A 15,028-nucleotide genomic window follows, 5' to 3' on the forward strand; every position below is an offset into this window, starting at 1 on the left:
AGAGGGGAAGAGGCCGAAACCGCAGGACCTCCCCGGTCGCCCCCGTGCTCCCCGCACCCCCGGGCCACCGGCTCGCCCTCGCCGAGTCTTGCTAATCCTTCCCGATCGCGACGCCCTTCGGAGGGAGCAACGGGGTGTTTCCAGCCCATTTCATGGGGGAGAGGAAGCCGGGGGGGAGCCCAGGCACAGCGACCGCAGCAAGATCCGCACCCAGAGCCGCCGCGCCCCGTCAGGGCCGAGACAGGACCCGGAGCCGCGGCCGCCTCCCCGCGCCCCTCCTGCTCGCGGTCGGAGCCCGTTGCCTCCCGCGGCCAGGAGCCCGCCTCCCGCCCCGGAGAATCTAATATAATCTCTATATAAATATATAATATATAATGTTCTTAAATTATTCCTGATTTTTTTTTTTTTTTTAACCAAGCTGCCAAGAAAAGAACGTACTCTCCCTCCCCTTTCGCCCGGGTCTGATTTTTGTGCGAGTGAATCTGAAACTGCCGAGGAAGACCCCCTGTGATTGTGAAATTATATCTATACGTATATCTATATTTTTACTCCGCGCAAGGCTTATTCTTCTACATCGATAGAGGCTCGAGAAGCTGTGTTTTTTTTGTCATTCATGTACGTTTTCCTTTGGAAAAAGAAAGCGCCTATTTTACTAACCAAAGACTTGATTTTTTACCCTCCTCGTTTGTAGTCCCTCCTAGAAGTGCGCCCCGTTGGATTCGTGTCAATGTTTTAAGAGATTTTGGGGTTTTTTTTTTTTTGTTTATTTATTTATTTTTTTTTGCCCAGTTTTTTTCTTCCTTCCTTCCTTCCGAGACCAGAATCCCAAATCAGAACTGTTCAGGGGGAGAAGTTGCGAGCTGGGAGCCGGCTCACCCCTAAGACGTTTCCACACACACGCGTGTTCTGGGGGGAGAGGCCACGAAGGCGTGAGACATCAGGTTGTCATTTCTTTCTTTTTTTTTTTTTTTTAATTGTAAGATTCTGCTCCTAAAAATAATAAATGGGGGATTACGGATTTGGAGTGCTAGTGCAAAGCAACACCGGGAACAAGTCTGCGTTCCCCGTCCGCTTCCACCCGCACCTGCAGCCCCCGCACCACCACCAGAATGCCGCCCCCAGCCCCGCCGCCTTCATAAGTAATAGCACAGCCGCCAACGGCAGCAGCGCCGGCTCCGCGTGGCTCTTCCCGGCCCCCGCCGCCCACAACATCCAGGACGAGATCCTGGGGTCCGAGAAGGCGAAGAGCCAGCAGCAGGAGCCGCAGGACCCGCTGGACAAGCAGCCGCTCTCCCCGAGCCCCGGCCAGGACGCCGGGATCCTGCCGGAGACGGAGAAGGCGAAGGCCGACGAGAACCCCGGGGACAGCTCGTCCGAAAACGGCAACGGGAAGGAGAAGATCAGGATCGAGTCGCCGGTGTTGACAGGGTTTGATTACCAAGAAGCCGCGGGGCTGGGCGCCTCCACGCAGCCCCTGACGTCCAGCGCCTCGTCCCTCCCGGGCTTCAGCAACTGGTCCGCCGCCATCGCGCCTTCCTCCTCCACCATCATCAACGAGGACGCCAGCTTCTTCCACCAGGGAGGGGTCCCGGCCGCCTCGGCCAATAACGGTGCTCTGCTGTTCCAGAATTTCCCCCACCACGTCAGCCCCGGCTTCGGGGGCAGCTTCTCGCCGCAGATCGGGCCGCTCTCGCAGCACCACCCTCATCATCCTCACTTCCAGCACCACCACAGCCAGCATCAGCAGCAGCGGCGGTCGCCTGCCAGCCCCCACCCGCCGCCTTTCGCCCACAGAAACGCCGCTTTCAGCCAGCTGCCCCACCTGGCGAATAACCTCAGCAAGCCCCCCTCCCCGTGGAGCAGCTACCAGAGCCCCTCGCCGACGCCCTCGTCGTCCTGGAGCCCAGGAGGGGGCGGGTATGGAGGCTGGGGCGGCTCGCAGGGCCGCGATCACCGCAGAGGGCTGAACGGAGGAATAACGCCCCTGAACTCCATCTCGCCTTTGAAGAAGAATTTTGCCAGCAATCACATTCAGCTCCAGAAGTACGCTCGCCCCAGCTCTGCCTTCGCCCCGAAGTCCTGGATGGAGGACAGCCTGAACAGGGCGGACAACATCTTCCCCTTTCCGGTAAGGCTGTGTCCCGCTAGCTGTGAAGGTGCATAAGCGAATGGCCCTGGGTACGTCTACCTGAGAGCCTTTGAACTGCCCATGTTTGCATCAGAGCTCTTCTTAGGATACGAGTTAGTTACCAGACGGTGTTTGGGCCGGGGAGGAGTGCAGCCCGGAACAAAATACTCAGCTGTCCCTCTGGTAAATTTCCCATTGTAATCTTTCCATAGATAAATGTGTGACTTGGCATAATTCATACCAGGTAGCTGGCGATGTCGTAATTATTAACTGGAATACCTTTCTAGCCTGACCAGAGAATCAGGATTGGCTTTCCCTATTTATTTACATGAGAGTAAATAATATAGAGACACAGATATCTTTCACTGTGGAAACTGATGAGCATTTTCTGCCCGTATGCACCAACTGTGTATAACCAAAAAATCCGTTTTCCTCTGCTGTAAGGTAGTGAGTCACTGAAAACTAACTCTTCCATTGTAGTTTCCATCACTGCTTATATTTTAAACCTGGAGCTTCTGAACCATGCAGTCTGAACAGTCTGAACTTAACAGATTTCCTTTTAACCCTCTCTGCAATTTCTGGCCTGCCTTGTGTCAGCAAGGACCATGGGAGAAATTATCTTCGTCGTTTCTTCATGCCCATTGATTTTTGAAGACCGTGAAGCTGTAGATCGCAGAGTGACTCTTCCCTGGTGCCTTTCACCCATTTGTTTCATTTCCAGCCTTAGCACTAGGGGTGTAGATAATTAACCGTGCCTAATAATAGATCCGGGCCAAGATCTCTTGTCTTTCTTGCCACCAGTTTATCTTTATTCTGCAAGAGTCACATTGCTTGATGTTTTTGAATTAATGAGCAGCCAGTCTGGTTGATAGATACGCGATAAAGGGAATTTCATAGTTAATTGAACATCAGATGCCTCACCGAATTTGTGTGTTTTAGGGTTATGATCATTTATATGTGTTTAGGAAACTTATGAGATAATAAGCTAACATTGAATCAGTCCTCACAACAAACCCACAAGGTAAGTTCAGCCATTATCCCATTTTACAGATGAGAAAACTGAGTATCAGAAAGATAGAATAACTTGCCCAAGAGCACATGGCTGCTAAGAGTACAAACTCTAGGTTAAAAAAACGAGGATGAAAAAAATATCTGTATACATACCTGTGAACATGTATACATGTGCTAGAGCTAGAGTATTATTTCAGGGACCTTTCTGCAAGGGCTAAGACAGATTAAATGAAGAATTATCTGTTTCAGTTAATAGTTTACTTAGTGGTGGGGGAAATTTGCTAAGAAAACACTGTCATTCCAAGGAATTAAATATCCCCCCTGTAAGGATTCAGGTGTAGTGGTTAGGATGTAGCTTAAAATATTTGATTATACATAGTTTTAGATTTTTTAAAAATAATATCTTTGCGTAAGTATCAAAAAGCTGTTGGCTTCTGTTTTTAGAAAGGGATTTTACTCAAACTGAGGAGAGAAATTATTGTGTTTTATTGGTCAGATAAAGACCATTTAAAACATTGGCAGTCCCATGAAGTCAATTTTTAAAAAGTTAGTTTTGATATTTCTTTGAACATAAATTTAAGGGAAATTTAATGCAAAGGCAGTTTTTATGAATTATGCATATATTGCTAATTTAAAAAATCCAAAATGACAGTTTATGCATTTTAACTGGATTAAGATTGGCTCAGAATTAAATATTGAGTGCACTATTCTTTTCTATTTTGCTACTGTACACTGATGGAATACCTTCATGGCTTATTTTCCATCCTCAGTTTACTGACTTTGATAAAGGTTTGCTTTGGGAAAAATAAAAATTTCAGAAAATGAATACACTTTACATGTATGCACATAACTAATATTTTTATGGGGCTAATAGAATGTGTTTAACAAGTGAAATCTTTCGATCAGTTGGTTCTTTAGAGATTAAGCTGGTTTATGAAATAAAAAATAGGCTGAGATTGATACTAAAGTATATTGTTAGAAACTCAGTCTTCTGTTAGAACTGCTGTCCGTAATGCTGAGAATGGACAGGATGAGCCAATATACCTGGCTCAAATACAGAAGGATTATATTAAAAAAGTTGCGGGTTTCTATTCAGTTTTTTAGAGAGATGGAGAAAGAGAGAGTGGGACCACGCACACACAGTCATTAGTATGTGGGCTCCAGCACTGGGGTGATTTGAAAGTCATGATAAAAATATGTGATTTGAAAACAATCTTTATAGCAAGAAACCCCTAATTGGGTTCTGAAAAGATCATAAGAAGTTAGTAAACTGACTGCTGTGGTACTTGCTTGAATGAATGCAGTTCTGCATGTGTGTGTGTCTGTGTTTTAACAATTATTCTTCTGAATTAATTATTTGGCACAAAAAATAGTTTGGCGTGATACGAACTGGTTAAATTTGATATGAAAAAACTCGTAGGAACATTTATGTGGCTGGAATCCAGGAGACGTAGGTTGTGGTCTGGCCCTATAAGTATCAGAGCATCCGGAGGATTCAGTTTCTTCATAAAATGTGGGGGTGACCTAGGTAATTCCTAAATTCCTTTGATCCTAAAGCAACCTCCTGTGAAACGTAAACTACTACCCCCACAATCCACTCTTCAAGAAGTGCTGCGATCTTATTTAAACCTATTCCCTAAAACACTATTAATTTTAGGAAAGATATTTCATAGATATTAGTAATTCAATTCAGTTGCTATTAGAAAGGAATTCCTTAGGTGTAAGAGATCTTTAAATTTATCACAGACATTACGGAAGAGCGTTTACATAGCAATTTATAATACTGGTATTCAATGAAAGGCTAGCAAGGTGGTGTTATAGTAAAAGGAAATCATTTACCCGAAATGTAACTAATGCTAGGCAGTATTTTATTTTAATTTGAAATGAGTCAAATGGTTTTTATGTTTGTTTAATGCAGGTTTGAGTGCATACAGTGAATTTCAAAACTAATTATAACATTTTTAATTAGTCTTTTTGGCTAATCCTAACCTTCTCTTTGTATCCATGTTTATGGAGCAGGAGCAAAGATTCCAAATACGTAAATAATCCTTGAAATAACTGATGAGAGAAGGCATTATATTTTGTTTTGTTTTTTTTTAAAATTAAAATTTGTTTCTAAGTTGTATTTGCTTAACTTAAAATTTTCATTATGTGAATTCAGATAATATACCTCAAATCCAGTTTTCAGATACACCCAAGCTAATAGATATTTAATAAAGCTAACATGCCTACGATAGTCTAAGTGTTTTACATTTATTTACTCATTTAATTCATTTAACAATCACACAAGGTGGAAATTGTTATTATTATTACTGTTCACACACAAGACTTGCCCTTAAGCATTGTACTACAGCGCCTCTTCACAGACATATAATACAGGTGGGAGGGACGGGGTTGGGGAACACGAGACACCTCCCAAAAGCTGTAAGATGAGAGGAAAGTTTTTACAGAGAATAATGGATACGTGATGATCAAAAGCTGATTATAGATAACATTTTGAAGGTAGAAAATAATAGCATCTATTTATCAACTTTTAAATGTTAAACTCAGATGGTATTCAAGTCAGTATTTTTTGCCTTTGGTTTCAGTGCGTGTTACAAGCCAGGCCCTGAGCTAGGGCCTGCATGTATGTTACCACACTTTCTCTGTAAGGGCTCTCGGTCCTAGGAGGTCTGGTTTGATTGTCCCAACTTCAAAATGAATAAACAATGTCTGTGTTCATGTGACTGCACACATTATTTGACCTTTACATTAAGGGGGGGGGGCGGGGATGGAATCTGCCCCATCCTGCCAAGCACATCCTGGAATTCTCTTGTCCAAACCAGACAGTATGTTGAGGCACCAGCCAATTATCATCTTTGAATAGAGCATTTCTTTGGGGGGGTGCCTGGATCTTCTGTCCGTATGGGAAAGTGAAGGGGAATTAGCTGGTGTCTGCTCTGATTCTCTCTTATCTCCTGCTCAGCTATGTTCCCACCTCCATTCGCTGAGAACCAGGAAGGAGGCAGAAAAAAAGGAGGGGACAAAATCTGTCCCAAAGACAACACTGAAACTCGATCGATGGGGAGACATTTTAGGACTTAGAGATCATTTGCTCTTCCTTTAGACACAGTCACCACAGCGTTGTCTTAATCAGGCGAATAATTCACGCCACCTTAGTAACTCGCCTTGTGCTGGCAGTTTGTCGGTCCTCAAAATTATACTTTAAAATAGTTTACTGCATTGCTTCAGTTTGCAAAGTCATGGTGAATTATTAAATTGTCTGAAGTGCAATCTCATTACGTTTTTTGTTTTTAATATAGTTTCAAGAGAGATCTTTGCACGGGAAACATCGTCTTTGACTTTGTGTTTATTTACATTCCAACAGGAGAAACTTAACTTTTTTTTTCACTGTTAAGTATGGGTTGGGTGGTTCTGGCTCCAGCAGAATCGCAATAGTGGAAACATTTTGGGAAAAGCCTACCAGATAGATTTTTGCCTTTTTGGAGAAAGCCTCTTAACTAGGTTTAATTGCTTTTCTGGTGGAATAGACTTCAGGTGCGATAGAGTGTTTTTTACTATATTTTGTTACTGTCTTCCAAGAAGCCATGGAGTATGATCAACACGTTGTTTAGCATCTTTCAGGAGAAGCCTGTTTATTGCAAGCCCTACTGAACGTGTGTGTTGCTAGTTGCAACAAGAAAGATGCTACTTAGTTCATGAGTTTACGCTTTTGAGAGTAATCCTTGTTGGTGTTCGGGAGAAAGAAATGGAAAAGTAGTCGTAATATTAACATATGTCTACTTCAATTTTAAAGTCTAAATTTGTTTTTCTTAGGACTTTTCTCTATCTTGCTATAAGGAAAATAAGCTTGAAGATCCATTATCACATTTTTTTCAGCACTGTTATTGTACCTTGATTTTTGTACCTCATTGCAGATAAGATAATGTGTGTAATGTGATTCTCTCTAAGGCCCAGGTAGCCTGTAATGTGAGCACTTATTTTAATTTTTCCTGACAAAACTCACTTTATTTTATATTTAATTGTTCAAAGAAAATTGTTCTTGCTGAAATTAAGGGTTGTGTTACCATGATGAATTTATAGCAATATATATATATATTAACTTCAGATTTAGTGTTGATTCTCATCACACTTTATATTATTGAAACAGAAGGCATTCCACTTTCAGGTTTTCAGAAAGTTCTTAGTAGGTAGAAGGATAAAGATGGAGATTCTATAGTTCACCAGTTTCTGAAGGTGGAACTTTAATCATTGCTGAGAAAGGCTGTGTTGTGAGTCCAGGAGTGTAGTGGGGGGAAGCACAGGGCTCTGCATCAGGACTTACGTTTGGCTCTGAACTCCAATCAGCTGTGTGACCTTGAGCACCACCTCATCAGGATAATAACAGCTGACAGTGAGGGGTTATTGAGAGGTACCCTGAGAATGTGGCCGTGTTAGATAGCCTAAAGTTAAAGTGTGGGTCTCTAATGTGAATAAAATCATGAAATTAAAATAATTGCAAATGTAGCTTGGACATCTGTGAACAGGCCTTAGTTTTCTTATCTTATTACATACGTGGTACTTCTCAGAGGACTCCTTTCGAATAAGCTAGATGCAACCAGGACAGAGTAAACCTTTAGCAGAATTACTAATTTTCTTGGAAGAGAAGTTTTATAGTTGTATATGTACCTGAACTTTCATTAGCAGTGGTAGCCTGTGTCTTTTTAGTGTTTTGAAAGATTTTGCCTATATCCGATATTTTAAGAAATTTGAAACATTTGCATATATTAAAGATATATTCTAATGGAGAATTTGTGATTACTTATTTATTTATTTGCTAAGAGCTAGGAAAAGATAGTAGAGATTTGAATTAGGTCTCTATTAGCTGTTATCCTGAAATTGAGTTTTGCTTTTCATGTTTTAATTAATTTAATTAGCACATTTATTGAGCACCTACTTTGTTATGGTCTAAGTATAGGACTAGGCAGCTCATAAAGATGGTTTTGATTTGGTTTATTTAGTGTATTTCTGACTTGCGCTAATCTTTGAGTGATCCTGAACATTCATTTTTTCCTTATTCTAAACAAATCAGTAACTCACCCAGATAGGTTCTTTTTATTTTAATCCATGGTCTGTTTAAACTTTAAGGTAAACTTAACAGATTCAGCTTTAGGTATAACAAAAACAGTGCACAAATGGCATTTCTAAATATTTTATAAATGGTCACATTTATAAACAGGTACTTGCACAAGCGTCCTTGTACACAGGTGTGCTTATTTAAGTCTGGTGACAAAATGGTGCCACGAAAGGCAGCCTTCACCTGTGGGTGGCATGTCCCATTATCTGTCAAAGAAAAACTCCATCAGCCACTTACAGGTTCTCTCTTATGTTTACAGGCAGAATGACTGAAGTTTAAAACCTTAAGCTGTACAGGTACTTTCCATACCGTATGGGCAATTTCTGTTTGCTGACTATTTACCAGATATATCCCGATCATAATCCCTCAGTGTTATATCCTATTAATTAATTAATTAATTTGTTGGTTTATTTATTTGTTTTAATCCTTACCTGAAGAGGTGTTTATTGATTTTCAGAGAGAGAGGAAGGGAGAGAAGAAGAGAGAGAAACATTGATGTGAGAGAAACATCGAACTGTTGCCTCCCGTATGCGCCCCAACCGGGGATCAAATCTGCAACCTAGGTGTGTGCCCTGACTGGGAATCGAACCCACAGCCTTTTGGTGTATGGCATTATGCTCCAATCAACTGAGCCACCTGGCCAGGGCAGTATTCTGTATTTTAAAGCCATATTTATATTTAAATATTCTTCCAGTTGTTTTTGAGGGTTGCATCAAATGCTAGTCAGTGAAATAGCTGCTGTCATCTTACTGCCTATAAGAACCTTAAAAAAACAAACCCCAAACAAAACCCAATATAAGAACATCGCTACTCAGAGGAATCTCCTAGTTCCAAATATAGCTCTGCCACTCACTAGCTATGTGACCCAGGGCAAGCTGCTCAACCTCCTTGATCTTTCATTTTCTCATTTCTTTTGTCTTGTCGTCTTGAGGATAAAATGAAATATGTCTAATATTTAGCTTCCAAAAGATTCTGTTGTTATAAGAAAGCAAATCATCCAGTAGAAATATTAGTTCAAAATCTTGCAAATAGCACAATTTCTTCAAATGTGAGGACCATTGTACCCTGGGTATGTGATGATTCTAAAGAACAATTCTATGAACTGAACTACGATTTTTAAAAATAAAGTCACTGTAGTTAAATAATAATAGGAATCAGCCTAGATGATGCCTTCATGCAGAAACATTTAATGACCAACTGTTTGTTTTTTTCCTCTGTGGGAAAGTTTTTACCCCTGTCTTTTAAATTTATGACGGAAAAATTTAAACATCTTCAATAGCAGATGAAATAGAGCAAACCCCTGTGTGCACGTCACCTGACTTCACCAATGATCGGCTCCTGGACAGTCCTCTCCCTTCTCTCTTCCTAATCCTCTCCCTCCTTTTCATACTGTTTTGAAGAAATTCCCAGATATTGTATCATTTTATTTGTAAATGGTTTAGTCTATGTTTGTAAAAGAGAAGACTTTTTTCCCTTAAAAGCAAAAAATGTTGTTCTTTAGCTATTTTCGAAAGAAAGCTAGGCACCGAGACAAGGCCCCCCATTTCTGTTGCGCCTGCTCAGCCTGTCTCGCCACTCGGGGAGGGGCACATGTCTAAGGGAACCGGTGCTGGCGGTCGTGTGGGCATCACAGGGAAAGAGGTCCAGCAGAAGCACCGCAACGGCGGGTGGGGACCAAAGATCGAGGAAGGGACTGGCTGGTTTTCCTCTCTCCACGACAGCCTTCCCTGAGGTTCAGGCTTCTGTGGACTCGTGGGACGGTCTCTGAAAGGGGATGGAACAGGACGGGCCCGAGAGCTTTTTTGTTGGCTGTTCTTGTTTTTCACGAGGAACTTAGAGGTTCGGGGTCTTCTGCAGGCCTTGGGACCGCATCAGATCGTTTTCGTCTCCTGCTCTCTTCCAGCGGTCCGTGGGTGGGCGTGCATGACCAAGGCGAGGGTGCTCTTTCTCCTTATGAAATGTACAGCCTGGTGGCCTCTTGCTGTGCGGCCTGCGTGTCGAGAAGTACCTTCTGCTTAAGGATGTGGGGGTGGGAGCTGTGAGGGCCCAGAAGGGCTGACGCTGGGCACAGGCTGCTTTTTGACAATTGCTGTCAAGGCTCATAAAAGAGAAGTCATGACGTGGGTTACAAACCCTATAGGACATGAGCCTCAGCTTACGAATAAAGAGTGTGCCTGTGGGTGACCATTCTCTCAGGTGACTCTGGACCCTGAGCAGGCCCAGCAGACATGGAGCAGAGGGGCTCTGACAGCCAGGAGGGGCCAGAGCAAGGGGAGTGGCCAGGATGGCGCTCATGCCTTCATTTCTCAGGGAGGAACTGGACTAGCACGCACGCACTTCCTTGCCCTGAATAGCTTATTAGGTAGGATAAATCGTATACTGAGATTTGGGGGTTTATAGGTTTTTGGCTCACTTTGTTGATCTCAATGAAAATGGGCTATAGGAACTATCACACAACAGCTGAATTATTGAGATACGGACCATACCGAATTTAAATTTCAGGTTCTTTGCCACTGCACGAGAAAGAAGGGGCAGAGGGAGTATTGACTGAAAAGGTCTGCTAACCGCGGGGCGCTGTGCGCAGGTCGGCACATACCTTCCCTCGTTTCTCACACGCTTTGAAAAGGAAGGCATTATCCTCATTTTGCTGAGGAAATCAAGGCTCGGAGATGCCACACTGTAAAGATCACTTGTCTAGTAAGTGATGATTTAAACGCAGGTCTTGGAATAGATCTTAATTGTTTCTCTCTGCCAGGCAAGGTGAGAATGGACAGACAGTCAGCAACGAGAAGGGGGCCGCTGATCCAGGAACTGAGTGATCAAGTCTAGAACGCCAGCGTGTGTTTTTCATTTAGTTAAGTGGTGGCAGAAATGCTTACCACTTTAAGGAGTTCTAACGTGCAAAATCAGTGCATTAGTGAAGGTGGAATAAAAGAAAATTTTCTCAAAGACTTTCTGAAGAGATCTGATTTGTCAGTTCACGCAGGAGTGAACGGGGCTATTGATCCAATCAGAGCCATACACCGAAGACATTCATTCCTTTGATTATAGTTTATTACTCTGTTAGGGAGCATTCGGTGGCCTAAAATCTGTTAAGACTCTTTGCCTTCATTATAAAGAGGTCATAATGAGAAAAACGAGATGTTACTAAATGTGCAGATACTTACCTCTCTGTTAACCTCTGACATTGTTCTCAGAATTCGGGCCCTGTGTACAGGAAAGATTTCATGTCTGGCAGGTGTTCATAGACCGAAATTTCTAGGTTAGACAAGGCTCATCTAAATGGACCCCTTTTCTGAGCTTCTGCCCTGAAATCAGGCTCCACTGCTCACCGTGTGCCTTTGAGGGCAAGCAGTTAACTTCTCATAGCTTCGCTTGCCTAAAATGGGGGTAATAATAGTACCCCCTTCACATGATGCTTGTGAGGAACTGATCTGTGTAAATGACACAGAACTCATGGAAGATGCACAGCACTGAGTCAGGAGGAACATGTTAGCCGCAGCTGCAGCCTGTGACCGTGGGCATGAGTGAAGCTTGCAGTCCGGTGGGGAGACAGCCAAAAGAGGGCTTGTCCATATCATGCAGCGTGTGAGCACGCGGGGGGGCAGGGGGAAAAGGGATGTGTGGGTCACCTGGAAGTGGAATCCTGAAAGCTGACCATATGGTCAACTTTTGATGTCTGTGGGCTTAAAGATTGAATCCAAGAAGAATATTTACATTTTGGAAAACCTTGGATTAAAACTCTTACAGTTAGTTACCTTTGATTAATTACAGCTCTACTGGCGTCTCAAACTTCCTGTGTATTTAGGCACCCCTTTGACACAGTGGCATAGACTTTACTTTCAAAATGGAATATTTTCCTTTTCCCTTCTTCACCCGGCAAAATTTAAGGCAGAGAGAGAAACTTCCGCGGGCTGGTACAAATACATATCATCTGTGAAGTGTCAATCACAGTCATGTCTGTCTTTATAGAACAGAATGAGTAGAGGGAGTAGCTGAATTTTGGCTTTGGTTCTTAATGATGTGGCTACATTTGGTTAATTATATTCTGTGTTTTAGACCCAGTCTAGTATGCTGAAACATATTAACTCAAGTGTAAAAGGACAAGAGTCAGGAATAGAGCGGCCATGGTGGTTGATTTGTTGAGATTGAACTTGATAGTAATTTTTTTCCAAGTTATGACCTTAGAGCTTGGAATGGAGGACTTTGTTTTGGGTTTTGAGAGCAAAGTCCTCCTCTTCATAAGGAAACCTTAAAATGGTTTATGTGGAATATTTCAGCTCAACTGTATCGGGACTGGTCAACCAGCGTGTAAGCAAGCTACAAATCACACACCCAAGTACCTAATGAAGTTAACCTGTTGAATGGAATCGCTTAACTCAGTGGTCCTCAAAGTCTGATGGTCCTTCACTTCACTTGAAAACTTGTTCAGGATGTGAATTCGTGGCCCCTACCCAGAGCTACTGAAAGAGAAACTTTGGGTGTAAACCCAGTAACCCATGTTTGGACAAGACCTCCAGATGATTCCAGTGTTCTCTCAAGCATGAGAAACACTGGCTAAGATTATCCATCTGAACATTAACAGCAGCAAAAACCCAGAACCACGAATGATGATTTTGGTTTTGTGGTCTAATTGAATCTAGTTGTTCTTTCTGATGGTGATAGACCACGTGTTCGTGTGCTGCTTGTGGCTGCCTCTGGAATGCTGTGAAAGCCATGCTGCGTCATCAGTCGCATGCTGATGCAGCGCCTCCTCTTCTGCCGTGATCAGACTGCCCAGGTGTATAGAATAAAAGGACAGCTCCTGCCCTCTGAAATACTAATTTTTTTCAGAAAGTTATTTTTATCAGCCTCGATTTTTATAGTGACTTGCATGATTTTTCCTTTAGGAATTGTCCTGTGAAACAGAAATGATAGAAACTTGAACCAATCAGTTACTGCCATGCAACTCAATATTTTAAGATTATAATCAAAATTGCTATAGTGAAAATATACCAATTAAGCTTACAAAGTGAGAAGAGCCCTAAGCCGTGTACCCGGGTTTGCCGTGCCGGGCCTTGAGAATATATGATGCGCTTTTGTGTTCTGGCGTTCTAAGGCCTGGCTCCTCCTTCGGATTCTGCCTCCTTCACTTACCTGGTGTTGACAAAGTTATTAACCACTCCAAGCTTCCATTTCTTCATCTGTGATATGGGATAATAAGTGAACATACCTAATTATGTAGGATTTTTGTGAGTAATAAATAAGAGACATGTGAAGCATTAGAGCTGGATAAATGTTCGCTGCTGCTGATATTATTAATGTTATTGTTATTATTACTACTATTACTATTACTACCACTTCTCCTCCTGTGGTTGCAATAGATAACCCAGAGATATATTTATGGTGGGTCACTAATTTGTGTACCACATCTGTGTGTTATCTCAGTAGGGAGACGGAAGATAAGGCTTCTCTTCCCCTTCTTTTGTCTTTAGCATCTCTGATATCACCCTTTATTACTCTTACACATACCTTTTGTTTAATGAGTAATATTGGAGTGCCTTCTGTGTGGGGGGCACTAGCCAGCATTCTTGCCCCCTTGGGCCCTTGCAGCAGAGTGTCTCATTTACTCAACTGAATGCCTTAATTAGTGTGGGCCTTTGGCTGCCATGACCGTGACCTCACCCAGGGAAGCATCGTCTGCTTTGGAGTGAGACATGGGCTTGAATCCTGACTAGGACTGTGCAATGACCTGTCTGTGCAGTAAACAGGTGGCTTTCTTTAGTCTTAGTTTTTTATCATTAAAACCAGAATAATACAGTCTAACTTATAGGGAGATGTGAGGATTAATTATGACAGTATTAATATAATACCTAGAATAAGGTAGGTACTTAGTAGATGCTCAATAAATGGTAGTTCTGCCTTTCTACCTTTTCTGCCTGTCAGCCGCCTAGACAAATTGACAATGGTGGGTTGAAGCAAATATAGTTGCTGGTGTGTTTTCTTTCATAATAGATTCTTTGATTTTTTTTTTTAAATCCGGATATCTTACCCAATGAATTGTTTTTAAGTGGATTTTTTTAAGCTTGTTATTTTGCATTGCTCTGATATTGACCCCCACCTTTTTGTGGGCAAAAGTGATAAACTGATAAGTAATTCCTATTCACGTTTTCGGTTCCTGCTATAGTCATCATCAAAACTTAAACTGTGAATCTTGGAAGAACACAAACTAAGGATCTTGGAAAGCTAGAATACAAATAGATTTTGGAGCAAGGAAAGGGCGATTAGAGGTCTAATCAAGCTTTATCCTTTTTCAGATCAGGAAGGAGATCTAAAGGATAAGAGTGCCCAAGTTCATGGGACACGCCAGTGGTGGAGTTGGGGCTTCCCAGTGTCTGAACTTATTCCATTTACTAATATTGATGGCCATGTCTTGGTCATCACGTTCAGTTAAGGAGAGCTGTCACTTAGCGAGGCTTCTATTTTTTAGTTGTTTACTTTTTGGAAAGTAGATCCTAGAAAATAGATCAGTGGTTATGATATTTGGCTCAAGTCACAATCAAAAAATGCAAAATCGGAGAATGATCTGTGGAAATTAAAGCACTCTTGATTTGACATTTTGGTTGTAGGTGGGAAAACCAGCTTTGTGCTGCTCTTATTTCTTGGGTTCAATTAGTAGTGTCTGCTCCTCCATCTAATTCCTAATGGCACACTTCCTTTTTCTTTCTTTTTTTTTTTTTTTTTTTAATTAGAGGTTAAAAATGAACAGAAAAGATCAGCGAGAGGGTATAAAT

At 42.2% G+C, this 15,028-nt stretch overlaps 1 protein-coding gene across 2 annotated transcripts in view; it reads left to right on the plus strand.

Moving 5' to 3' along the window:
• Positions 1-777: 777 nt before the first annotated feature.
• CPEB4 (cytoplasmic polyadenylation element binding protein 4) overlaps positions 778-15,028 on the plus strand; it is a 51,723-nt gene continuing 37,472 nt past the window's right edge. For both annotated transcript variants that reach the window (XM_090288591.1, XM_090288592.1), the window contains exon 1: positions 778-2,128. In XM_090288591.1, coding sequence (XP_090144717.1) covers positions 1,004-2,128 — 1,125 coding nt within the window. In that variant the 5' untranslated portion in view covers positions 778-1,003. The remainder of the gene's footprint in view (positions 2,129-15,028) is intronic.

This window comes from Furipterus horrens, unplaced genomic scaffold, assembly GCF_987537825.1.
Source record: "Furipterus horrens unplaced genomic scaffold, mFurHor1.1.pri manual_scaffold_10, whole genome shotgun sequence".
NCBI classification, from domain to species: Eukaryota; Metazoa; Chordata; class Mammalia; order Chiroptera; family Furipteridae; genus Furipterus; species Furipterus horrens.